Source organism: Mesoplodon bidens (assembly GCF_964165515.1).
Source record: "Mesoplodon bidens genome assembly, chromosome: 6".
In the NCBI taxonomy this organism is placed as follows: Eukaryota; Metazoa; Chordata; class Mammalia; order Artiodactyla; family Ziphiidae; genus Mesoplodon; species Mesoplodon bidens.
In genome coordinates, this window is record NC_138162.1 from 7,814,137 (window position 1) to 7,839,861 (window position 25,725).

Below are 25,725 nucleotides of genomic sequence, written 5' to 3' on the forward strand. Positions count from 1 at the left end.
ACTTAGGAACAATTCAGAAAAGGCATTTTTTTAGCTGTAGAACTATTTACTAGATCCTATTTTTACTGCTTATATAGGTTAAAGAAGAGACTCGAGCAAAAAAAAAAATACATCCAAGACATAAAGGAAAAAAGTTAACCACGTCCATAAATGCATCACTAAAGGCTTTTATAAGAATGTAATCTCTCCCTGTAGTGCTTCTGTAAGACCCTGGACAAGTCATTTAAACAGAAGCTACGGTGGGGAAAGGCCAACAGGACGGTGAAGGTGGGCACAGTAGCGAGTTGGTTTTAAGCAACAGGAATCTTCACTGTTACAGACCAAAGACAAGGATTCAACACTTTGTGCTCATTCTGGGTGATCTAAACCATTCCCTGCCCCTTTTTTTCCATCACTGGCATTTCTTTTTTTTTTTTTTTTTTTTTTTGCGAGTTTTCTCACACAATGGAGGTGGTTTTCCCTGTGTCTGGTAAGAAGAGTCACATCAGACTCCAGCCCAGGAGGAGGGAGGGCTGCAGAAAAGGAGGCCCGAGGCCAGGGGGAGATGGAATGTGGAAAGCTTCACAAAGCAGCAGCAGGAACAGGGACAGCCACCGGCTCCAGTTTCCCCTGGACCCTGGGAAAATAAGCCATGACTCACCTCCTTTTCAAGCTTCCCAGCCAAGAGTTTAAAGCAGATAAGAAGCTCCTTCTGTCCTACCTTTGTTATTCATTTATTTTAAAGGAAGGCGCACTTTAAGACAACAAATTCTTTTTTTAGGTATTGTGTTGAGTCTTTTATAGCCCAGAGCATATCTATCATTTCAGGCCCTGCTTCCTGAGCACCATGGGGGTCTTAAAACGCTCAGCTGGTGTCATGGCACAGATACTTCCTTGTCACAAACTGTGAAAATAAAGGCCTCAAAGGTTTTTTATTATTATTATTATTATTTATTTTTATTTTTTATTTCTTTTGGCTGTGTTGGGGCTTCGTTGCTGTGCGCGGGCTTTTCTAGTTTCGGTGAGCAGGGGCTACTCTTCGTTGAAGTGCACGGACTTCTCATTGTCGTGGCTTCTCTTGTTGTGGAGCACGGACTCTAGACACGCAGGCGTCAGTAGTTGTGGCACGCAGGCTCAGTAGTTGTGGCGCACGGGCTTAGTTGTTCCACGGCATGTGGGATCTTTCCAGGCCAGGGATCGAACCCGTGTCCCCTGCATTGGCAGGCTGACTTTTAACCACTGTGCTACCAGGGAAGCCCAGGCCTCAAAGTTTTAAGGATTAGTTAAGTACCTCCAGCCACGGAAGGAAGGAGGCAGTGTATGTTGAGCTAAATTGGGCAGAGTCCAAATCCTGGGTTCTGCCACTGCCTTTGCTTTCAACCAGCCTCAGTCCCACTTCTACACACTAGTGAGGTGAGTGACATAATCTCCAAAGGTTTTAATTAAGCTCTACTTGAAGCTTCCATTTTCACAACCTCAAAGTGAACTCTATATTTGAGAAAAGACCATCTATGGCTCATGAAACGGGCAACAGGCTGACAAGAGCAGTGCTCAAGGGGGCCCATTTCCATCCAGGGAAACATTTGGGCCAAAGACATCATTGGGTGTAGAGTGACTTGACCACTTCTTAGAAATCTCCTGCCACTGGGGTTTCTTTTTCTTTTCTTTTCTTTTTCTATTTTAATCTTCCTAAAAGCTACAGGGCCCAGGCTTTCCGCAGCCCTGTCAGCTGACAGGAGACTGTGCTCTCCCTGGGTGCTACACACCCTTTATTACTGACACACCCTTTACTACCCACATCCCCCAGACCTTCTCCTTCTTTCTAGCCCGCTTTTCACCTTAGCAACCTAAGGAAAAAATGTAGAGCATACGACCAACTGTGGGCATCTTATTTTCAGACTCGATGGGGGAAAAAGTCACTTTGTATCGAACCCTGTCCCAGGTTCTTTGTACTTCTTCTAATTCAATCCCACAAAAACCCACTGAAGTAGGTATTCCTACTACCAAGATAAGGAGGCACTGATAAGACTTGGAGAGGTTGGGTAACTTGATCAAGGTCACATAGCTTGCAAGCAGCACAGACAATACTTGAACCCAGGTTAACATTATACCACAAAGACCATACTGGGTTATTTAAAGAAGTCTAATTGAGATATAATTTGCATACCATACAAATCACCCATTTGAGTGTACAATTTGATGGCTTTTAGTATATTCATAGATATGTGCAACCACCACCGTGGTCAATTTTAGACCATTTTCATCACCTCAAAAAGAACCCTCGGGCTTCCCTGGTGGCACAGTGGTTAAGAATCCGCCTGCCAATGCAGGGGACACGGATTCAAGCCCTGGTCCGGGAAGATCCCACATGCCGCGGAGGAACTAAGCCCGTGTGCCACAACTACTGAAGCCCGCGTGCTGCAACTACTGAAGCCCGTGGGCCTAGAGCCCGTGCTCCGCAACAAGAGAAGCCACCGCGATGAGAAGCCCACGCGCCACAATGAAGGGCAGCCCCCTGCTCGCCGCAACTAGAGAAAGCCTGCACACAGAAATGAAGACCCAACACGGCTGGAAATTAAAAAAAAAAAAAAGAACGCCCCCCAGAAAAAGAAACCCCAGACCTATTATTAGTTATCCCCTTCCTAGCTCTCCGTTCCCCTCCGCTCCCAGGCCTAGGCAACCATTAATCTACTTTCTGTCTCTACAGCTTTCCCTATTCTGGACTTTCATAGAAAATGGATCATGTAATATATATGGTCTTTTGTGACTGGCTTCCTTCACTTCGTGTAATGTTTCCAGGGAAAATCTGTAGTCTTAACTCCAGGGCACGCTGCCTCAGGGAAGGGACCATGGAGTGTGGACAGCATACCATGGAAGAAGTGCATGGTGAAATCTACTGCTTTGAGCAGCAGCAGAGATTACAGGAGGATAGCTGTTTTCAGATAAGACAGCTGTTTTCAAGGACCCTTGGATCACGTTTCTGGGCTGTTCCTGAAGGTACCCTTGGGGCAAATGGGTAGCAGATGCAAGCAGACTGGACTTCAGTCTGATCTAAGAAAGAACTCACAAGGGCCCCGACTAGGTCCACAAAGGAATGGGCTGGGTGACCCTCTGTGAAGGATGCCACAGGAGGAATGCCTCCCACACTGGGTGGGAGGCTGGCCTATGATGGCCAGTGACCTGTCTGAGACTAAATTCTTCGGTTCTGCGAAATTCACACTGGTAGAAGAAATGGTTAACAAATGAAAAGTCTGCTCAGATTTAGTTTAATGAGACTAGTCCTCTCTGAGTACAGTTTTGTTCACTGAATTCACCCCGCGGCTGTGTACTCAGCTGGGCTAGAAATGAATACCAGCAAAATATTTGTTCTTCTCATTCCCCCGTGGTTTCTGTGAGGCTTCAACAATTGATGGCTCTTTGAAGATCAAAGGAATTCATCCACTGAAGGTCCAGATCAGGCCCACTCTGGTATATTCTTATTTATTACTCAGTCTTAGGATCAGGGTACTTGGCTCCACTTTTCCAGATATCAATTAATTTTTAAAAAAATATTTATTTATTAGTTATTTTGGTTGCGCCGGGTCTTAGTTGCGGCATGTGGGATCCTCATTGCGGCATGTGGGATTCTTAGTTGTGGCATGCAGACTTCTTAGTTGCAGTATGCGGGATCTTTTAGTTGCGGCATGCATGCGGGATCTAGTTCCCTGACCAGGGATCAAACCTGGGCCCCCTGCATTGGGAGCATGGAGTCTTACCCACTGGACCACCAGGGAAGTCCAGATATCAACTAATTTTTAAAAATATCCTCTAGTTGGGGCTTCCCTGGTGGCGCAGTGGTTGGGAGCCTGCCTGCCGATGCGGGGGACGCGGGTTCGTGCCCCGGTCCGGGAAGATCCCACGTGCCGCGGAGCGGCTGGGCCCGTGAGCCATGGCCGCTGAGCCTGCGCGTCCGGAGCCTGTGCTCCGCAACGGGAGAGGCCACGGCAGTGAGAGGCCCGCGTACCACAAAAAAAAAAAAAAAAAAAAATATCCTCTAGTTAACTTGATAATTTCTCCAAGCCAGGAATTTTATAATACAACACAATCAGTTTAATATGTGAACTCAATCCAGTCTGCAAAGAGCATTTTTCTTTTTCTAATGTGTCATTCTATTATACCAAATTATGTCTGCCCCTTTTCTATGGAAAAGGCTCTTTTTCTGTAGACTGTCTTACCTAAGTCCAGCTACTTATGCAAATACCTGCCCCACAAATGGCCAAACACTGAAAAGGTATAGAGTTCAACAGTTGTCTGATTAAGCAATACCAACTTGATATTAATGACCTTCCATTCGATTATTTCAGGTCAACAGAGACTGCCTCCTATACACTGCTCTGGTCAAGGAGAGATTTAGGGCAGGGCAGATCCTCATTTTTGACAGGATAATCTCTGGATAATCCTGAAATCTATTTTGGGAATAACAGGTGTGGTTCTAAAAGGATTGTTCCTCAAGTTCTCCCCAAAGCCCAGTTTGTGAGGCTCAAACTAGATGGCACATATGCAACCTCAACCCCTCCATCTTCTAGAATCCTCACCTGCATCAAACACCAGCCCCTTAGGAGAGCCCCACAAGCCTCAGCTGAAGGAACAACTGAAGACATGTAACACAGCTTGTGTTCTCTCCCTAATTGGCTGCCTGAGTTCTAACCTATGTTTTAAATTTGTTTTCAGACAGAGATTTTGTTTGGTCACATGAAAATGCCTTAAATAGGCAATGCTATAATTAGCTCTAGCTGAAGTCTCATCTCCTAAAGTTGCTACTGTTGTCATCATCTTTTTTCTGTCATTAATAAACTCTTCCCTTCTTTTGTCCCAGGACAGGCTTCTTGCTCACATGCCCTTTACAAAGAAAATTTCTCTGGCTGGCTGCCATTGGTTTCTCTGCCCACTGCCATTTTAAGTAAATTTTTCTCGACTGTCCCAATTCCTTCTGAAACAAAGGCAGATGCCAAAAATCGCTGGTTCTTTTCTAAAGAAAACTTGACCCAGTGGTGCTTAGCTAGTGGGAGGCTTTGTGTGTAGTCACAAGGCCTTGGTTCACCCATCACCCACTGATAAGCCCTCACAGCTGATTCCCGTGCAAACCCTAGCACCTCAGACTGGTCCTGTGGGTTACATGAAGCAGCTACCGAAGTTTGATGTTGTGTTTTTCAATGCCTATTCCCATGGCAGATAACCCATTTTGAACTGAAGGGCCCCCCAAATTCTCTTTTGCCTTTGCTACTTCTGCAAAACTGAAGCACTACTTTTCCTGCATGTAGCTAATACTGATACTATTGCAACAGGAAGTGGTATGGGGTTCATGAGGCAGGGTGTCTTCCTGTTGCCCAGCTATTCACAAAAAGGCAGGTTCTCTCTCTAATACTTAAACCATTCGCCACAGACTAGCCTGTGCTCCGCCACAGGTAATAAACAAATAAAATGGATCATTCCCAATCTCTCAAAGCTGTATAATTTCACATTCATAAGCTGAAAGTAGAAGTAGTCCATACTAAAGCCATACACCGAAAGGATAAAAAAGAATTGTTTCAGATGGTAGAACTTAGCCACAGAGTTAAAGATTTTAGAGCCAATGTGACCCGGACGGGCTAGGCTCCCTTTGGCTAATCTAAAAGGTTTCCTTTCAATACTGGAAAGAAAAATGATCACCTTCTCCTTATTTGCCCTTAGAAATTTACTGCCAAAAAAATGGATTAGGATCAATATCAGATGTGCCATGAACTGAAAAAACACTGTGACTCCAGGTGAGGCACAAAGCATGGTATAAACACTGAATACACTCCCGTAGCCAAGAACCTTCGATGCTCCTGGTGGCATATGCCAGGTGGGTAGGTTCATAAAAGCAGAAAGGGGCTCTCCTAGGCCCACACCTCCCTAAGCCCATAAGACACAGACCCTCTGAGTTCAGCCATCCTGTCTTTCCAAGTGACTTATTCATCAGTTCTGGATTGGAAAATATCCAGCTCACAACACCATTTTGTATAAAACTCACTTGAAAAGACTTAAAAAAAAACATGTCTCTAAGCCTGTTGGACTTAACCCAATGATTCTACCTTGCACAGTGTTAATCTTGGTCTTCCTAGGCTTATCCTAAGTAGGTTACATAGCTTGGATGTTGATCCAAGATATTCTGGACATGAGTTAAAAATTTTATGTAAAATTTTATGTAAAATGTAAAATTAAAAATTTTATGTACACCTACACCTAGTTAAACAAACTAATTGGTTTAACTCACTGGCGTTTTACCAAAAATTTTTTTCACACTTAGCTATGAGATTCTGTAATTGCGGTATGTACAAATGGACCAAAGGAACTAACTTAGAAGAGAAACAATTTACTTAAAATACTCAGTAGTCTTCCTCCAGGTTATAAATCAGGCTAGGCCATAATAAATAAATAAAATACTGGAAAAGGGCAGCTACAGCTACAAAGTCAGATAGGAAAACATACCATGAGAGACAGAAGGGGAAGAACCAGCCTCTGCTTGAGGTTTTTATACAGAAAGGACAGCACATCTCTGTCCCCGCTTCCCCCTTGGTCAGGTGCCCACTCCAGGACAAGGGGAAAAAATCCCCTCTTAGGTGGGCCACACTTTCACTTTTACGACGAATTTTCCCCTAGATTCTTTCATTCTAATCTGCAACCCTGTAAGAGATCACGATCCCATTTTCTGGATAGGCATGTCAGTGGGGATGAATCTAACCCATGAGAACTGTCCGTTCTCACCACCTACATGTCACGATCTGCCTGAAACCTCAGTTCCCATTTTTTCCAACTCCCACATGCTTCTGAGAGGAACCAGATCAGGGACCACCACTGGCATGGAAACGAGAGGGGAGGGAGGGGTGCTCCTGGACGAGGATGGATGAAACCATTAACGATGGGTAGAGGGGAGCATCAAAGCTTAGTCCTGAGGTCAGAAGGTGACATAAGCCGGACTCCTGCGACTTGGCCTTCTACTTTGGGGAAAGCCCCAGCAAAAAGGGGCTTTTCTACCATCAGAATGCCCAGAAGGTGCCCACCTGTACCCAGGGAGAGCCTTTCCCCCTGGCCCAAGCGCCCACAGAGGCCAAGAAGGAGCTGTACTCCCCACAGGGCATAAACGGGGTGTCCGTCTGTCACTCCGGAGGTCCCAGCCGGTCCGAGAGGCCGTCCACCAAGCCTGCCAAGCTCCAACGTACTGCCAAAGAAGCCGGTCGTGCAGACCAGACTTGTCACCTGGACCTCCCGGAAGTGCAGGGGTCCCCTCCCCGCCCATGCGGACGGTGCGTGTTGCCTACCTGGAGCTCGCCCTCTGTGCGGTGCAGTCCCAGGCGCCGAAGTCCAACGGCCAGGTCGTTGACACACAGGCCGCCGTCGCGGTTGACGTCGAGAGTCTGGAAAAGGCTCCAAAGGCGCAGCCGGTGGTCCGGGCCCCCGCAGACGGCGCCGCCGCAAGGGTCCACGGACGCCGGCGACGAGGCGGACGACGAGGCGGTGGCGGCGGCGTCCGGCGGCGGGGAAGCCACGCAGCGGCACAACACACTGCTCACCATCGGGCGCGAGGCAGGGGTGACGGGCCGGCGGGGAGAGCGCGGAAGACACGCCGGTGTCCTCAGTCCACTAGCGCGGGCTCCGAGGTGCCGGCAAGCGGGCGGGATGGGCAGCTTCCGGGAGCCCCGCCCCGCCGCGCGCCGCCTGGATGGCCTTGCCCCCAGGCACGACGCCGACCAGTCACAGACCCGGAGGGCCACCCGGAGGGGCGGAACCTCCCACCGAGGACTGCCCATGCAGCCCTTGACTACCCGAATCAATGGAGAGGGCGGGGCGATCCCGGCTCAGCCTGGGGCCATTCAAACTGAGGGAGGCGGGGATTGGCTGAGCCGGGCCGGAGAGAGGAAATCACTGTGCGATAGGCATAAGTCATGTGACTGGCAGGCGGAAGGCCCCGCGTCCTATTTCCATTGAGAAACGCTGTTTAGACGGCGAAATCGTAAGGATGGGAGGGGCCGTCGTGTAAGGAGAGATCGCACTCTCCGGTGGGAAGTAGGATTTGCGTGAGGAGCAATTGTGAGCTGCGGTTGCAAGGCAGAGTTTGCGCCATTGGGTGGAACTGAAAATTAACTGGCTAACGGCTCAAGACCGAAAGCACTAGGAAGCCTCAGGAAGCCGGGTTTTGGTAATCTAACTCCCTAAAACCACCAATAAAATAGCTGAATTTAACGGCGTAAAAGTCGTAATACTGATGATTGAACGACAGGACAACTTTCCAATGGAAGTGAGTAAAGGCTAGGTTGGGTGGAGCGCTCTGTAGCGACAGACACACCTTTAGACCAATGATCAGGCCAATTCCAGTAAGTAGGCATGCTCTTTAGCTGAGCGACAGATCGAAAGAACTAGTGATCGACGTGATATCTGAGTCGCGACCAACCGGGAGGGCGGGTCCCCCTGGAGAAGGGCTGCGAGGCGGGAAGAGGGGAAGTGGGCGGATCTCCGCACATCCCGGCGGAAGAGGCAGATTCAGGAAGCCATTACGCAGCTGGCTGGCAGCAGCTGGGCCGGTCGGGGCTGGGCCCTACGCACTTTGCGTAGCAAGGGGGGTTACCAAAGGCCTGGTACTTGGCCTTGGACAAGGCCGGCCTATCCCCTGTAGGGGGGGTGGGTGAGGAGCAAGGCCGAGGAAGGCGAGAAGGGGAATTGGGGCAGTTAGGGGATTGTAGTTTCTTTAAAAAGCAAGGTGGGGAGAGACCATGGCCGTCCCAGCCAAGAAAAGGAAGATGAACTTTTCTGAGCGAGAGGTGGAGATCATCGTGGAGGAGTTGGAACTGAAGAAGCACCTGCTGGTGAACCACTTCAACGCTGGGGTCCCTCTGGCTGCCAAGAGCGCGGCATGGCATGGCATCCTGAGAAGGGTCAACGCCGTGGCCACCTGCCGCAGGGAGCTGCCTGAGGTCAAGAAGAAGTGGTCTGACCTCAAGACCGAGGTCCGTCGCAAGGTTGCCCAGGTCCGGGCGGCTGTGGAGGGTGGCGAGGGCCCAGGGCCCACTGAGGAAGACGGAGCTGGTGGGCCTGGGACAGGTGGTGGCAGTGGCGCTGGTGGCCCAGCTGTAGCCCCCGTACTGCTCACCCCCATGCAACAGCGCATCTGCAACCTGCTGGGTGAGGCCACCATCATCAGCCTGCCCAGTACCACAGAGATCCACCCCGTGGCCCTTGGACCCACGGCTACTGCAGCCGCAGCCACGGTCACCCTGACACAGAGTGAGTGACCTCTCCCACCCAGTCTGGCGTGCCTAAATGGGAAGGGCCAGCAAGAGCTGGGGCAGCCCAGGGAAGGTTGGCTGCCAAGGGTCAAAGGTCAGATGGGAGTCTTGGAAGACCCTGAGGCCTTCCAAGAGATCCCCAGACAGAAGTGATCCTGTTCTCTCTGGGACTTCCTCAGCACGCAGTCTGGACTTCTGACGGGCTGGCTTGCTCTCCACTGTTTTGCCACCATTCATGTCCATGACTGAACTGTGTGGTCCTTGAAGACAGAGACCATGTTTATATCTCCACAGGACTTAACACAGGGCCTAGCACCTAGTAGGCAGTCAGGACATATTTGTTGAATAAATAGGTAGGTGGACATCGATTCTGGACAAAGACATTCTGGTGTTCAGTGTGGTGGACATTCATCAGGCACTGCTGAGGAACCTCATGGTTCCAGGTGTTAATCTACCCTTCTGTTCACTCATCAACCATTAGGGCAATTCTGTGCCAAACGCTGGGCTCGGCACTGGGATTACCAAGGTGTCTAAGAGATAGGCCGGTTATATTCTAGTAAGACAGATAAGACGAATATATGAATAACTGCACTGTCATTTGGGAGAACCTAAGGACTCAGAAGAGAAAGGGGGTTTCCTGGTGGGGTTGGGGGCACACAGTGGATGTTGGCATTAAAGGGCGGAGAAGACTGACCTTTCCCACATGCTTGGAGGCCCAAACAGCCCAGCTAGAATGGCTTCAAAGTTTCTCGGCTATGAATGACATCAAAACTGGTTGGTTGGACTTTTTGGTTCAGATAAAGGTTTGCACCAATGACTGTTAAGTGCTCTTTGTGATGGGCTGGGAACTGTTTCGATCAGTGACTCTCAATGGGGCTTGGGGGAATTGGGTGTGTGTGTGTGTGAGTGCCGTAACCCCACAGTGTCATATTTCTCAAGGATATGGAGGTGGGAAGGGGGATCAAACACTGGTCTAAATCAGTTGCTATCCTGGAAGAGGAAGGACCTTTAGGTATTCCATTGACCAAGGTGGTCAAGGAGACAGGGAGGCATTTATTGGGCACTTTAGCTACTGCCTTCCCACTCCCACCTCCTTTTCTGCTTAGCCATAAAAGACATGGAAGTCAAGAAAGCACTGAAGGAGGCTGGACCAGTGGGGCACTTCGGGGAGCATGTGGCTCTGCCTTTATTAGCCAGAAGCAGCTCAGTGGGGGTGATTATGAACGCATCAGACTCTGACTGGGGGAGACCTGCATTTCTTCCTGGACCTGATGAATCCGCTGACCTTAGGCAAGTCATTCCATGTTTCTGAGTCTACCTCCTCTCTGAAAATGAATGTGACAGTATCTACCTCTTGGTGTCATTATGAGGATTCATGGAGCTAAAGAGTGCAAAGGGTTAGCACATAGTAGGCGCTCTACATTTTTTGCTGGTCTTACTATTAGCATCTTTGCCTTTGCCAGATCTGGGGCTGGCCCTTTGGTTATTAAGTAGATTAAGATTCTAAACCCCTTAGATTCTAGATTTATATATGAAAGGCTATAAAGCCAGGGGAGGGCTTAATGGCCTCCTCCCCACCCCACACGGCCAGCCTCACTCTTTCTAGAAGGTGACCTGCCACTGCCTTTGCTCTTTCTTCCCCACAGTCCCCGCAGAGACCGCCTATCACACGCTGGAGGAGGGAGTGGTAGAGTACTGCACGGCCGAGGCCCCCCCACCCCTGCCAGCGGAGGCCCCCGTGGAGATGATGGCCCAGCATGCTGACACCTCCGTCAAGCCGCAGGCGCTCAAGAGCCGCATAGCCCTCAACTCAGCCAAGCTGATCCAGGAGCAGCGGGTCACCAACCTGCATGTGAAGGAGATTGCCCAGCACCTGGAGCAGCAGAATGACTTGCTACAGATGATCCGTCGCTCCCAGGAGGTGCAGGCCTGTGCCCAAGAGCGCCAGGCTCAAGCCATGGAGGGCACCCAGGCGGCCCTGAGTGTCCTCATCCAGGTCCTCCGGCCCATGATCAAAGATTTCCGCCGCTACCTGCAGAGCAACATGCCCAGCCCCACCACTGCCTCTGACCCTGGACAGGTGGCCCAGAATGGGCAGCCAGACAGCATCATCCAGTGAGGGCAGGGGTCGAGCCAGCCTTCTGCTGTGAATGGATGACACCACGTGGTCTTGTAAGTGGGTTGTGTGGTTGGCCTCAGTCTAGGCCTGGCCATGTGGACGGCTCCCAGTTTGATAGACATTTAGGGGTCCACGGTTTCCTAGAAATGAAGCAGACTGGGAAAAAGAATTTGTTGGGTTCCTGGGACCCAAACTCTCTTCCCCCTACCCCTTGAGCTGTCCTGCTAAGAACCTGAAGATTGGATAGGTGGGGGTCAGGTGCTGGTGATGGGACCCATATTGTCATGAGCCAGGGCTTGTGACATGACCCAGACTTGGACTAGAACAACTGTCGGCCCTCACTGGGGACCATCTCACAGCTTGGGGGTCTGTGCGGAAATACCCGCCCCCCACCCAGGTGCCATCCTTTGGAGTAAGATAACATCAGTGGTGCTGGCAATAGCACAAAAATATCTTCTTCCTCCCCTTGGGAGGCAGAGTGACAGCTGGGCCTGAGGAGGAAACCCCACCCTTTTCTCCTTCTCACTGTGCCTCAGTTCTCAGGGGACTCTAGTTAGTGCCGTGCTGTCCCCCCACCCCACTGCACCCGGGCACAGCGGGGGCCCTGTTAGTGCCCTGGGCTGCCCCTGCCGTACACCCAGGCTGCAGCCCATCGGGCTCAGGAATTCTGTGTGTGGTGGGGACAGCTTGGTCGCCATCTGGTCTTCCACTGCGTCCCCGGGCAGCCCTTTGGTGGTTTGTCCCAACAGCTTTTGACTCAGGTCAAGCATCAGGCTTTGGGTGCTGTAAATTTTACTTATCGCCCCACTGCAGTGGGTCTGAGGCGACCTGTTGGCTTCTTCCAGAAGGCTTGCTGCAAGCCAGTTGTATTTATTCTGTTCATGAACCCCTCTGGGAAGGCTTCCGAGGGCAACTCTGGCCACGCCCTTCCTCCTTTCCTCTCTACTGACTGTGCATTTCCAAAACTCAGTGCAGAAAACAGCCTGCTCAGCATCGCACCCTGGACTCTGTTCTCACAGTATTCAGCGCCTTGTGTTCTTGTGAGATTCCCACTGACTGGTTAGGTGACTCTGAAGGCCTGATTGGCCCTGAATGTATGCAGTGGGAGAATTGAAACTGAGCTAAGAAGTGGGACCTTGGACTTCTGTGCTCGGGGAAGAGCAGACCGACCTCGGAGTGCCGAAGGAGGTGGTGTTCACTGTTCTGACTTGATGCTTCCTCCCCATTTGTAAGGACTTTACCCAGATGGCATTTGTCTGTTTCATTTTCAGAATCGCCATCAATTACCGAGACCCTTGCATCTTTCCCGATCATTTCCCAAGTTTGCCATTTTGCTGCCGAGGCCTTGGCCACACGTGACCGATGGTTAAAGCTCAAGGCTCCAGGGCTTCCCTGGTGGCGCAGTGGTTGAGAGTCCGCCTGCCGATGCAGGTGACACGGGTTCGTGCCCTGGTCCGGGAAGATCCCACATGCCGCGGAGCGGCCGGGCCCGTGAGCCATGGCCGCTGAGCCTGCGCGTCCAGAGCCTGTGCTCCGCAACGGGAGAGGCCACAACAGTGAGAGGCCCGCGTACCGCAAAAAACAAACAAACAAACAAAAAACTCAAGGCTCCAGATCTCAGCTAAACAACAAAGGTGCTGCCCTTCTGGGCACGTTAAGAATTGCTCAGCTCCACTGCTGCAATTACGGGAAGATGCCCCCAAAGGTGGTTGGGAGGTGACTGCTTTACCACCATCCTGTCTGTGGGGGACATGTGTAGTGCCAGCTACAGAGCAGTGGAGAGGAATCAGGCTGGTGAGGGAGTTGGGTTGCAGAAGGAAAGGTCTTCTCAGTGTGGCTGGAAAGCAGCAGCCCCTGGCAGCCTGGGTGCCCTCCCTCCATGGAGCCTGATGGCCCCATCAGGGTAGCTTCGGGGACTTCCTGAGGGTTTGCAGCTTGGTTTGGTTTTTCTCTGGGGTTGGCAATCTGAGCCAGTATTGTGTCTGTTCCAACTGGGTATAAAGAAGAAGCTTGGATCGCTTCAACTGACTGGTTCTTCCCAGATCATAATTTTAAATTAAAGAAATATCACTTTTTTTTGATATACATGCCTGTGTCTTCATTGGTTATATATAGAAGAGATAGGGGCTGGCAGAGAGCAGAGGCTCACAGGTCAAATCCGGCCCCCCCACCTGTCTTCGTAAATAAAGTTTTACTGGAACACAGCCATATCCCTTCTTCTGCTTAATGTCTGGCTGTTTTTCTGCTACAATAGCAGAGTTAAGTAGTTGTGACAGAGCATCTGGCCCACAAGCCAGAAGTATTTACTCTCTGGCCCTTTCCACAAAAGGCTGCCTATCCCTGGTTTAGGGCAGTGTCTCAGACTCTGGATGAGAATTACATGGGGTGTTTTTAATATAACCAATCCCTGGCCTCATCTAAAACCTAGAAGAGACTCCTGGAGGGAGCGCTCTAAGAATATGCATGGTAAACAGGTTCTCTGGATGATTCTGATATTTTCTGAAGGTTAAGAACTTTGGCTCAGAGACTGGAAGACAAACTCAGATGGAATCAGGATAATGGCCCAGGGAGGGCTGGTTCTCAGGAGTTTCTCTTCCACAGTTGAGCGGTCCTGCTAAGCAGAGATTCTCACTTGAGATTGGCCTTCATTCTGGAGGGAGCCCAGCCTTTCTGGACAGTTATCACTCTCTCCAATATTTAGTGATAATAAAAACTGACAGTTACTGAGCCCAGGCGTTACAGGCATTACCTTATTGACTTCTTGCAACAGCCCCATGAATTAGGTACTAATGCTGTTCTCAGTTGGCAGATAAGGTCACTGAGGATCAGAGAGGTTGAACAATTTGCCTAAAGTCGCACAGCTATCTTATACCCTGGGGTGGCCCATCTCTTTAACCGCTGTTCTTTTTTTTAAATTTATTTTTAAATTTTTATTTTTGGCTGCGTTGGGTCTTTGTTGCTGTGCCCGGGGTTTCTCTGGTTGCGGTGAGCAGGGGCTACTCTTCGTTGCGGTGCGTGTGCTTCTCATTGCGGTGGCTTCTCTTGTTGCGGAGCATGGGCTCTAGGCACGTGGGCTTCACTAGCGTGACATGTGGGATCTTAGTTCCCCAACCAGGGATGAACCCACACCCCGTGCGGTGGAAGCATGGAGTCTTAACCATTGGACCACCAGGAAAGTCCCAAAACTTTTTACATTTTTGATGGAAGTCTCAGTGCTTCTGCGTGGAGAGACCCTGTGATCAGGCAGGTTCGGGCCCGAGATCAGCTCCACCCCTTATTCACCGCATCTCTGAAGTTTTCTGGGCCTCAGTTTTCTCAGTTCTAAAATGGGGATGATGAGGACTTCCCTGGTGGTCCAGTGGTTAAGACTCTGCACTTCCACTGCAGGGGGCATGGGTTCAATCCCTAGTCGGGGAACTAAGATCCTGCATGCAGTGCAGCCCAGCCGGAAAAAAAAAAAAACTTAAAAAAATAATAAATTGAGGGGTTCTTCCCTGGTGGTGCAGTGGTTGAGAGTCCGCCTGCCAATACAGGGGACACGGGTTTGTGCCCCGGTCTGGGAAGATCCCACATGCTGCGGAGCAGCTAGGCCCGTGAGCCATGGCCGCTGAGCCTGCGCATCCAGAGCCTGTGCTCCTCAACGGGAGAGGCCACAGCAGTGAGAGGCCTGCGTACCGCAAAAAAAAAAAAAGGCACGTTGTGGAGGAAAAGAAATAATAAATTGGGGATGATGAATAATAGTCCCTACTTGACAGGAGTGTTATGAGGTGTTACAATTTATCGAGCACTGACTATGTCCATATACTGTTCTAAGTATTGTGTGTACTAACTCATTTCATGAAATCATGTACGTAAAACACTTAGCATGAACCGAGGAGGACATAGCATGTGCCCAATAAATACCGGCTGCTGCCGTTGTTATTACAGTATCTGGTACTCCAAAGGGCTAACTAGTGCATCTTTCTTTCTTTCTTTCTCTTCCTTCCTTCTCTCTCTCTCTCTCTCTTTCTTTCTTTTTCTTTGACTGCACTGTGTGGCATGCGGGATCTTAGTTCCCTGACCAGGGATCAAACCAATGCCTCCTGCAGTGGAAGCTTGGAGCCCTAACCACTGGACCAGCAGGGAAGTCCCCGTGCGTCTTTTCTTGACATCACAATGGGAGCTCTGTCAAAAGTGGCTGGGGCAGGGCTTCCCTGGTGGCGAGGTGGTTGAGAGTCCGCCTGCCGATGCAGGAGACACGGGTTCGTGCCCCGGTCCGGGAAGATCCCACATGCCGCGGAGCGGCTGGGCCCGTGAGCCATGGCCGCTGAGCCTGCGCATCCGGAGCCTGTGCTCCGCAACGGGAGAGGCCACAACAGTGAGAGGCCCGCGTACCGAAAAAAAAAAAAAAAAAAAAAAAAAAGTGGCTGGGGCAGATTACAGAAGATGCACAGGGAGCAGAGAGTAGGAAGGATTGAAGGTAGAGTGGGACATGGGAACCAAGGCCAGTGCAGGGGAAGGGCTGCACACAGGAGGCTCTGGCTACAAGGGCTCTGAAAGAGGTGGGCTGAACAAGTTGTCAGAGCTGAGATGCAGGAATTCCCTGGCGGTCCAGTGGTTAGGACTCGGTGCTTTCTCAGCCAAGGGCCGGAGTTCAATCCCTCATCAGGGAACTAAGATCCTGCAAGCTGTCCAGCGCAGCCCAAAACAAAAAAAAAGCTGGGATGCCGTGTGTCACAGTAGACAACAAGCCCAAATGAGAGTAACAGTCAAGTTTTTTGTTTGTTTGTTTTAAATTTATTTATTTTTTGTTTTATTTTATTTTTGACTGTGTTGGGTCTTCATTGCTGCGCGTGGGCTTTCTCTAGTTGCGGTGAGCGGGGGCTACTCTTCGTTGTGGTGCGCGGGCTTCTCACTGCAGTGGCCTCTCTTGTTGCAGAGCACGGGCTCTAGGCACGCAGGCTCAGTAGTTGTGGCACACAGGCTCAGTAGGTGTGGCTCACGGGCTCTAGAGCGCAGGCTCAGTAGTTGTGGTGCACAGGCTTAGTTGCTCCACGGCATGTGGGATCTTCCCGGACCAGGGCTCGAACCCGTGTCCCCTGCATTAGCAGGCAGATTCTCAACCACTACGCCACCAGGGAAGCCCAACAGTCAAGTTTTTAATCACTTACTATGATGATATAAGCAAGAGGAGAAAGTGCCAGCTCTCTCAGTGTTGCATTTTTCCCCATGGGACAGTGCTGGGCAGGGTCAGATGTGTTGCAGATGAGGAATCATTTCACTGTTGAGGGAAGCCCCTGCTTTACGGACTTGTGTGTGTATTGGGAGAATGAGAGCAGGAAGGGCCAGGAATGAAAAAGTACGGAGTCAGAGCAAAGTGTTTCCCCACTCCTCCTGACATGAAGGTCTTGGCCGAGGCAACTGAGGCCTCAGAATGGAAGCTCCTGGGCTAGGAATGCAGCTTTGCATAAGAGCACATGAGGCCTTCCACATAAAGCCTTTGAAATGGCCTGTGATTGGGCCTGAAAGCTCACACATTGGTTTGTGGCCAGGAGCTAAACTCCTCACAAGTGTGTCCCAGGTCTTTGGAGTCAGCCTGCTTCTTACTGGCTGTATGCCCTGGCATGAGGTCATTTACTTTCTCTAAGCCTTGGCTTCCATATCTAAAAATCCCTCTCTAACGAGGTTGATGTGAGAAGTTAACAAGTTAATGCCCACAGAATACTTAGCACAGTGCCTGGCACATAGTAGGTGCTAAATAATGGTAACTGCTTCAGTGAGCTATTGCTGTGTAACAAATCACCCTAAAACTTAGAGGCTTAAAACAATAATCATTTATTTGCCCATGATTTTTCAGGATGAGCAGGGCTCAGAGAGAACAGCTTGTCACTGTCTTGTCAGTGTTGGCTGGGGCAGTTCTACTGGACCTGGGGGCCCATCCACTTTCAAGATGGCTCCCTCTCATGTCTTGTAAGCTGATGCTATATGAGGGCTAGGCACTCTGCTGAATCTGTCATCTGGGGCCAGGGGTGGGGTAGGCACCTCAGTTCTCCTCTACCTGGGCCTCTCCATGCAGCTGCTTGGGCTCCTTCACAGCATGGTGCTTGGGGGTTCCGAGAATGAAGAAGTGGAAACTGCTGGTCCTCTTAAAGGTTAGGCTTAGATCTGGCACAGCTTCACTTTGTAATATTCTCTTGGTCATGCAATCCTAGGCTGGCCCAGATTCGGGGGAATGAAGGAATAGACTCCATCTCTCTTTTTAAAAAAAAAAATTATTTATTTATTTACTTGGCTGGGCCAAGTCTTCGTCTGCCGCATGTGGGATCTTCATTGTGGCATGCGGGATCTTTTTAGTTGCGGCATGCAGGGTCTAGTTCCTGGACCAGAGATCGAACCCAGGCCCTCTGCATTGGGAGCGTGGAGTCTTAGCCACTGGGCCACCAGGGAAGTACCTAGACTCCACCTCTTGATGGGGGTGTGGCTACTGATACAGGGAGAGGAGGACCTGATGGTGGCCATCGTTGGAAATAAGCTAACATGCTGCTTTTATTATAAATTGGTGTCAGGACTCTAGACCCACGAAGGATAACCTCTCCTCCTCGTTAAGGACTCCTTGCAGTCCACCAGTCAGGAGGCGAGGGAGCTCCCCAAGTTTTGCAAGGGAATGTATTGAAGTTATTCCAATTCCTGTAGCTTTGAGTCAAGATATTAGAAGGAGAAAATAGAAGGAGAAAAACGTTGGCAAGACCTGGGTCACTTTGACTCTTTTAACTCTGGAAATCCTTATACATTAGAAAGGAGTCCGGGGCCAAGGTGGGAACCATCTGTGCAGACCCACTTGGAAATCTCACTGAAAAGACTTCCTGATTCCGGGAAAAATTCTAGACAATCAGTTAGGGCCTTGGAGGGTGGCAAGGTGGCTGTTGAGAGGAACAGGCAGGGACAAACTCACTCTCTTGGTTAGGGATGAGCTGAACTTGGTGTGGTATTTACAAAGGGGTACGTGGTTCTCAGAATGGCCTGTCCAGCGACAGAGGCCTAGAGGCTGAGCTGCAATGTACTGGTTCCCTGCTGACTCAGGACGGTCACCCTCTCTGCCCGCCTCTTCCTGGGCAGCCCTCAGGGCTCAGCCTGGATGTCACTAGCTCAAGAGACCCTTCCCCAGCCCAGGGAGGCTTCCCGCTGCTGTGCACTCCCATAGCCCCTGCCGTCGGCTCCCTAACTCTCATCCCACGTGGACTTGCTTGTCTTCCAACTGACCCCTCACTGGGAGCCTCTTGGCTTCAGCGACCTTGTCCACTTTGTTACCAGCTATAGCCCAGCTCTGCGAATGGCACCGCCCTCCCCTGGTTGCCCAGGTGACATCCTTGGCTCCTCCTACTCCCTCACCTCTCACATCCACTATCTGTTAAGAGTCCTCCTGACGTTCCTTAAATCTGTCCAATCTGTCTCTCTCTTCCCAAATCCAGCCCTGCCTTCTCTCACATGGGTTACCCACAGCAGCCTCTTCACTGGCCTCCCTGCCTCCAGGCCTTTCTGAGGATGGTCTTTTGAAGCAAATCTAACCAGGCTTCTCCCTGTTCTATCCCTTCAATGACTTTCCTTAACTCCCGAATTGAAGTATAAGCTCTTGAACGTAACCTACAGACATGGTCTGATGCTGCTTCCTCCCTTGGACTCCTTTCCAGCCACACTGAAAGTTTACTTCCTTGTCATTTATATCTCAATAAAACTGGGGGTATGGTCGGGGGCAGAAACAAAAGAAAATTTACTTCCTTAAAAATGCTGGGCTCTTTCTACCCTCCACACCTTTGTCTTTGCGGTTCCTCTTGCTCAGAACAACTTTCTTGCTCATCCCTTTCCTAATTCCTATTCATCCTTCCCAGCCAGCTTGGGCGTCAGGGAGCATTATTCGGTCACACCCCGTGTTTCCTCCCTCACACTGTGCTGTAATCGCACTTTTATTTTTTAATTTGATTTTATGGTTTTTTAAGATTAATTTTTATTGGAGTCTAGTTGATTTACAATGTTGTGTTAGTTTCAGGTGTACAGCAAAGTGAATCAGTTATACATATACATATATCCACTCTTTTTTAGATTCTTTTCCCATATAGGTCACTGCAGAGTATTGAGTAGAGTTCCCTGTGCTGTAGATTCTTATTAGTTACCTATTTTATGTATAGTAGTGTGTATATGTCAATCCCAATCTCCCAATTTATCCCTCCCCCCTTTTTTAATTTTAATTTTAATTCTTTCACACTTTTAAATGTTTGGGTCCTGCTAGAGGAGGGTTTCTCAAGCTCAACACAATTGTCATGTTGGGCTGGATCATTCCGTGTTGTGGGAGGCTGTCTTATGCGCTGTAAGGTATTTAGCGGCATCCTGACCTCTGTACACTGGATACCAGTAGCATGTCCCCCCCTCCAGTCGTGACAATCAGAAATGTATCCAGACATTGCCAAGTGTCCCATGGTGGGGAGAGCAAAATCACCCCCAGTTAAAAACAGCTGTCCTAGGGATTTCCTGGCAGTCCATTGGTTAGGACTTGGCACTTTCACTGCCATGGCCTGTGTTCAATCCCTGGTTGGGGAACTAAGATCCTGCAAGCTGCCCGGAACAACCAAAAAATAAAAATAAGAAAGAACAACTGTCCTACGGCAATAACATCTGTCTTATTCATAGTTTCTTGTCAAGAACATGGCACAGTCCCTGGATATCTATTTAATCCACATTTTTAAAAGTAATTTTATTTATTTATTTATTTATCTATCTATTTATTTATGTTTTGGCTGTGCTGGGTCTTCATTGCTGCTTGCGGGCTTTCTCTCTAGTTGTGGAGAGCGGGGGACTACTCTTCGTTGTGATGCATGGGCTTCTCACTGCAGTGGCTTCTCCTGTTGCGGAGCACAGGCTCTAGAGCGCAGGCTCAGTAGTTGTGGCACACGGGCTTAGTTGCTCCACACCAAGAGGGATCTTCCTGGACCAGGCCACAAACCCGTGTCCCCTGCATTAGCAGGCAGATTCTTAACTACTGAGGCACCAGGGAAGTCCCTAATCCACTTTTTTTTTTTTTGCGGTACGTGGGCCTCTCACTGTTGTGGCTTCTCCCGTTGCGGAGCACAGGCTCCGGACGCGCAGGCTCAGCAGCCATGGCTCACGAGCCCAGCCACTCTGCGGCATGTGGGATCCTCCCGGACCGGGGCACGAACCCGCGTCCCTGCATCGGCAGGTGGACTCTCAACCACTGCGCCACCAGGGAGCCCCCTAATCCACTTTTTATTGCGGTGTTGGTTGAATTAAATGTCAACAGCATTCCCATAAGATGTTTTGCATTTCCCCATTTGATAGATGAAGAGACTAAAGCCAGGACTCACCTGGTGGCACATCGTTTGTAAAAGGCAGAGCTGCGAGTCTATCCCAGGTGTGTCTGGCTACACAGCCTCCTCCTTATGAGTCAGCCTCTCATGAGAGGCTGAGCATGAATCAGCCTTCTGGAACTGTGGCCTGGACCCTGGACCTGTGACAGATGTGTCAGGAACCCCACCCTGAGTGGCCCTGCCCCACCTGAATGTTGTGACTTTGGGCAGGTCACACCTCCCCACTGGGCTGTGGGGTTTCCCCTCCTGTGCAGCCCCCTTCTGCTGAGAGCTGATGAGAGGATTAAATGAGATAAATGGAGTAGTGATGCAGGGGCTGTCTGTACACGGGAGCTCCACACAGGGCCTGGCCTGTAAAAGGTAATGGAGATGAAGAGAGGAAGAGGCAGGAAGGGGCCTTCCTGAGGACTCCTGACAGCACATCGCCCAGGATTCTGCTGACCCTGAGGCCTACAGCCTACAGCCACTCAGATAAGAATCCCTTGGCTCAGATAACAGGTTCCTGCCTGCATCTGCAGGAGGTTAGCTAGATAGAGGCTGTACTCTAGGCTTCAGGCAATCCTGACAGGCAGGAATGTGGGCCCGACCTTCCAGGTAGTCCCATTTTACAAAAGCAGCCAGAAATCTGGGCTTTTATGAGAAATCTCCCAGCTTAAATATTTCAACTACTAAATATTTGTAAACCCTGTGCAAGGCGAATGAAACACACCTGTGGGCTAAAGTCAAGCCATGGATGTCAGGTTGCAAGCTGTACGTCCCCTTTGGGGGCCGGTCTGTACCCCTCAGGAGGAGCCAGAGGAAGGCAGAGGTTGGTAGGCAGGAGGTCTGGGCACCAGATCCCTCTTTCTCTTGCGCCTCAGTCTCCCCATGCATATGATGGGTGTGGGCCATCCTAGCTGGAATGGTTCCTAGGAAGGTGGTCCCTCCTGGATACCCCTCCTTTGCCCAGGCTGGGCCTGACTCAGTGGGAGGATCTGGCCTGGGCTCTTTACTTGGCTCCGAGCTGAGTCAGTCGTGACACATGTGGCGGTGTTAGTCACGTGCCACCTGCCTGTGAGGAACCAAGTACAAGCGGGGACTGGCCACTGCAGGGAATGCCCACCAGGGCCGAGGCTGGCAGAAGCACTGTTTCCAGCCAGGCCTCCAACAGGGTCCTGTCCAGATGCGAGTTTGGGCCAAAAGGCCTCCATGATCTCCTATGGCTGTTTTTAGTGCCTGCTCAACACCCAGGGTTCCTCCTGGCTGTGGTACTCTGGTTTTTCTTTGAGGAACCATCCCACCTCCAGTCTCAGTCCATTCAGTTTGAGGGAGAGATCCCAATTCTGGCTGCAGTGGTAAGGATGTGGTGCAGGACTGGTCCATGAGAGGAACAGCATCCTTCTGTCCACAGTGATTGGTTAAGGGTGAGCATGTGACCCAATTGGACCTATGGGAGTCTGCCCTGGGACTTTTGCTCTTTCCATTGCTGTTTCCAAGCTGGTGGGATGAAAACCCGAGGCTCTGGGAAGGTCACCTAACCTAAGCCCACCTAATAATGAAGCCAACCAAGGAAAGGCTAAGCAGCTGAAATCTAAGAAAGATTTCAACTGGGGTTTGAGTACTTGAATCCAGCAATTTCTTTTTTCTTTTTTAATAGATCCTTATTGGAGTATAATTGCTTCGCAATACTGTGTTAGTTTCTGTTGCACAACAAAGCGAATCAGCCATATGCATACACATGTCCCCATATCCCCTCCCTCCTGAGCCTCTCTTCCATCCTCCCTATCCCACCCCTCTAGGGCATCGCAAAGCACCCAGCCCATCTCCCTGCTACGCTGCTGCTTCCCACCAGCCAACTGTTTTACAGTCGGTCGTGTATATATGTCGATGCTACTCTCACTTTGCCCCAGCTTCGCCCTCCCACCCCATGTCCTCAAGTCCATTTTCTATGTCTACCTCTTTATTCCTGCCCTGCAACTAGGTTCATCAGTATCTTTTTCTTTTTTTTTTTTAGATTCCATACATGTGTGTTAGCATATGGTATTTGTTTTTCTCTTTCTGACTTACTTCACTCTGTATGACAGACTCTAGGTCCATCCACCTCACTACAGATAACTCAATTTTGTTTCTTTTTATGGCTGAGTAATATTCCATTGTATATATGTGCCACATCTTCTTTATCCATTCATCTGTTGACGGACACTTAGGTTGCTTCTATGTCCTGGCTATTGTAAACAGTGCTGCAATGGACATTGTGGTACATGTCTCTTTTTGAATTATGGTTTTCTCAGGGTATATGCCCAGGAGTGGGATTGCTGGGTCATATGGTAGTTCTATTTTTAGTTTTTTAAGGAACTTCCATACTGTTTTCCATAGTGGTTGTATCAAGAATCCAGCAATTTCTGAAGCTAGATCTACCCTCCTGGATGTACCAGCTACAGCACCTGCAAATCTCCAGTCATTTTAAGCTGTCATTAGCAGCTGAAAGAGTCCTAGTGCTTTTGCCAACCCTAAGGGTCTATGATTCAGATTCCAGGTCAAAGTATCTTCAGAGTACTGGCCTAGACTAGTTGTTTCTCATGCTATAACCCGAGAAGATTTACCTTTAGGATCATCTGGGCTGTTAATGCACATTTCTGAGCCCCACCTCAGACCAACCGAAACAGGTACTGGCGGTGTTGGAGTGGGAGTAGGCATGTGGATTTTCAGCAAGCTCCCACTTGACTCCGACTAAACCTCAAGGTGGAGAACACTGGCGGTCCCTGTCCCTCCTTTTTCCACCCTCCTCCCTCCACGTCTGAATCATGTGATTCCACCAATCTGGCCACAGCTGATTGGACGAGGAGAGGATACCTGGTCCAAACTGGGCCAATTGGCTTTCTTTCCCCCAAATTTGGAATTGGGATCCAGAAACCTGCTCAGTTTTTGTGGCTGTTTGAACTTTCTTCCACCTCACACTCCAAGAAGTAGAAAAGGTTGCCCAGGGAATTCCCTGGCGGTCCAGTGGTTAGGGCTGTGTGCTTCCATTGTAGGGGGCATGGTTCCATCCCTGGTGGGGGAACTGAGATCCTGCATGCCTTGTGGCGCAGCCAAAAAATTAAATAAAAAACAAATTGTTGCTCAGAGGAGGGAGAGGAAGGAGAGAACACGGGAGGGGAGGCGGGGCTGAGAGAGTTCAATGGAAGTGACCACGGTACCATAAGTTTCCCCGCCCTGACACCCCTGCGCAAATCCCACTGCCTGCGGGACCCCGTATTTTTAGAGCCCCTTCCACTTTCTGCAGTAACTAACTTGGGTGATTTCTGCTACTTGTAACCAAGAGACCTTTACCTAAGCTGTAGTTTATTTCTCAAGATCTCAGTTTCCTTATCTGTAAAATGACTAGCGCCATGATACATAATACCCTTCCCGGGTATGCAGCGGGTCCTCACAGAGGAGCCTCTGCTTAAACCACTCCTTCCATCAGGAGAGGTCTTGGTGACATGGGGTGTAGGTGGCAGAAGGATTTCACTGCAACAGTGCTTCTCAAAGTTTGATGTGCATTGAAATTGCCTGGAATCTGTTTAAAATGCAGATTCCTGGATCCTGCAGATTCTTGGTGCTCCTTTAAAATCATCCTTCCCTCCCTGCTCCCTCTCCCCAAACAATCATGGGTCTCCTTTCTGTCACTATAGATGAGTTTGCATTTTCCAGAATTTTACCTAAATGAAATCATGCAGCGTGTACTGTTCTTTTGACTGGCTTTCTTCACTAAGCCTAATTATTTTGAGAAGCACCCATGTTGATGTGTTTATCAATGCTGTAGTTCACTTTTTATTGCTAAGTAGGATACACTGTAATTTGTCAGTTTTTTATAATTTATTTATTTTATTTATTTTTGGCTGTGTTGGGTCTTTGTTGCTGCGTGAGGGCTTTCTCTAGTTGCGGTGAGCGGGGGCTACTCTTTGTTGCGGTGCACGGGCTTCTTGCAGTGGCTTCTCTTGTCGTGGAGAACAGGCTCTAGGCGCACAGGCTTCAGTAGTTGTGGTGTAGCACAGGCTTAGTTGCTCTGCTGCATGTGGGATCTTCTCGGACCAGGTCTCGAACCCGTGACCCCTGCATTGGCAGGCGGATTCTTAACCACTGTGCCACCAGGGAAACCCTGTAATTTGCTTATCTATTCAATCACATACTGATGGACCTTTCCGTTGTTCCAATATTTAGCTATGCGAGATCAAGCTGCTGTGAACCTTGTGTTGTCCTTGTGGGTACCAATGCTTACATTCCCTTGAATAAATACTAGGAGTGGAATGGCTGGATTATATGGCTGGTGTATGGTTAACATTTTAAGAAACTGCCAAACTGGTTGTTGTTGTTGTTGTTGTTTTTTTGCGGTACGTGGGCCTCTCACTGTTGTGGCCTCTCCCGTTGCGGAGCACAGGCTCCGGACGCGCAGGCTCAGCGGCCGTGGCTCACGGGCCCAGCCACTCCGCGGCATGTGGGATCTTCCCGGACCGGGTCACGAACCCGTGTCCCCTGCATCGGCAGGCGGACCCTCAACCACTGCACCACCAGGGAAGCCCTTGCTGGGGTTTTAATTTTAACCATTCTAGTAGGTGGGAAGTAGTACCTCATTGTGGTTTTAATTTGCATTTCCTTAAGACTAATGGTGTTGTTATTTTCCATCTGTAGATCTTCTTTGATGAGGTGACTATTCTATTTAAATTCTCCTCTTATTAATAAGTGTTGAGAGTTCTTTATCTAGATACAAGTCCTTTGTCAGCTATATTTTTGCAAATATTTTCTCCCGGTCTGTGCATGCCTTCTCATTTTTGTAACAAATGCCTTAGATTACTTTCATACACATTGAGTCTGAGAACCTGTCTTCAATGGCCAACAGTGCAAATTCAAACAGCAGTAAGAGGTGCCGGCCCATCCGACTGGCAAAAATAAAAGGAGGGTCCTCAGGCATTGGTGATGGGGAGTCACGGGAACACTCCTGATACTCTGTTACAAGGAGTGGAAATTGGTG

At 49.7% G+C, this 25,725-nt stretch overlaps 2 protein-coding genes across 7 annotated transcripts in view; one reads left to right on the plus strand and one right to left on the minus strand.

The window, feature by feature from the left end:
- The window catches only part of SLC25A25 (solute carrier family 25 member 25), a gene marked incomplete at its 5' end in the record, with an annotated part of 32,442 nt that extends 24,770 nt beyond the window's left edge, over positions 1–7,672 (minus strand). For 2 of the 5 annotated variants that reach the window (XM_081236743.1, XM_081236742.1), the window contains one exon: positions 7,299–7,672. In XM_081236743.1, the coding sequence (XP_081092869.1) occupies positions 7,299–7,553 (255 nt within the window). The remainder of the gene's footprint in view (positions 1–7,298) is intronic. The other 3 variants (XM_081236746.1, XM_081236745.1, XM_081236748.1) reach the window with 2 other exon arrangements.
- A 611-nt stretch (positions 7,673–8,283) lies between these two features.
- NAIF1 (nuclear apoptosis inducing factor 1) lies at positions 8,284–13,570 on the plus strand. Of its 2 annotated transcripts, XR_014016172.1 has the most exons (3): positions 8,284–9,258; positions 10,907–11,432; positions 12,651–13,570. XR_014016172.1 is itself a non-coding variant. In XM_081238086.1 (2 exons), exons 1-2 carry the CDS (start codon positions 8,748–8,750, stop codon positions 11,377–11,379), a joined length of 984 nt encoding a protein of 327 aa, XP_081094212.1. In that variant the 5' UTR covers positions 8,284–8,747; the 3' UTR covers positions 11,380–13,570. The 2 variants fall into 2 exon arrangements, 1 of the variants encoding a protein (XP_081094212.1); XM_081238086.1 differs by having other exon boundaries at positions 10,907–13,570.
- Positions 13,571–25,725: the final 12,155 nt, after the last annotated feature.

What these genes read in the sequence shown, in the direction of transcription:
- NAIF1 (XM_081238086.1), top strand. Translation starts at nt 8,748, where the DNA reads ATGGCCGTCCCAGCCAAGAAAAGGAAGATGAACTTTTCTGAGCGAGAG. An exon ending in CACGGTCACCCTGACACAGA is followed by an intron (nt 9,259 to 10,906) that starts GTGAGTGACCTC and finishes TCTTCCCCACAG; the next exon opens with TCCCCGCAGAGACCGCCTAT.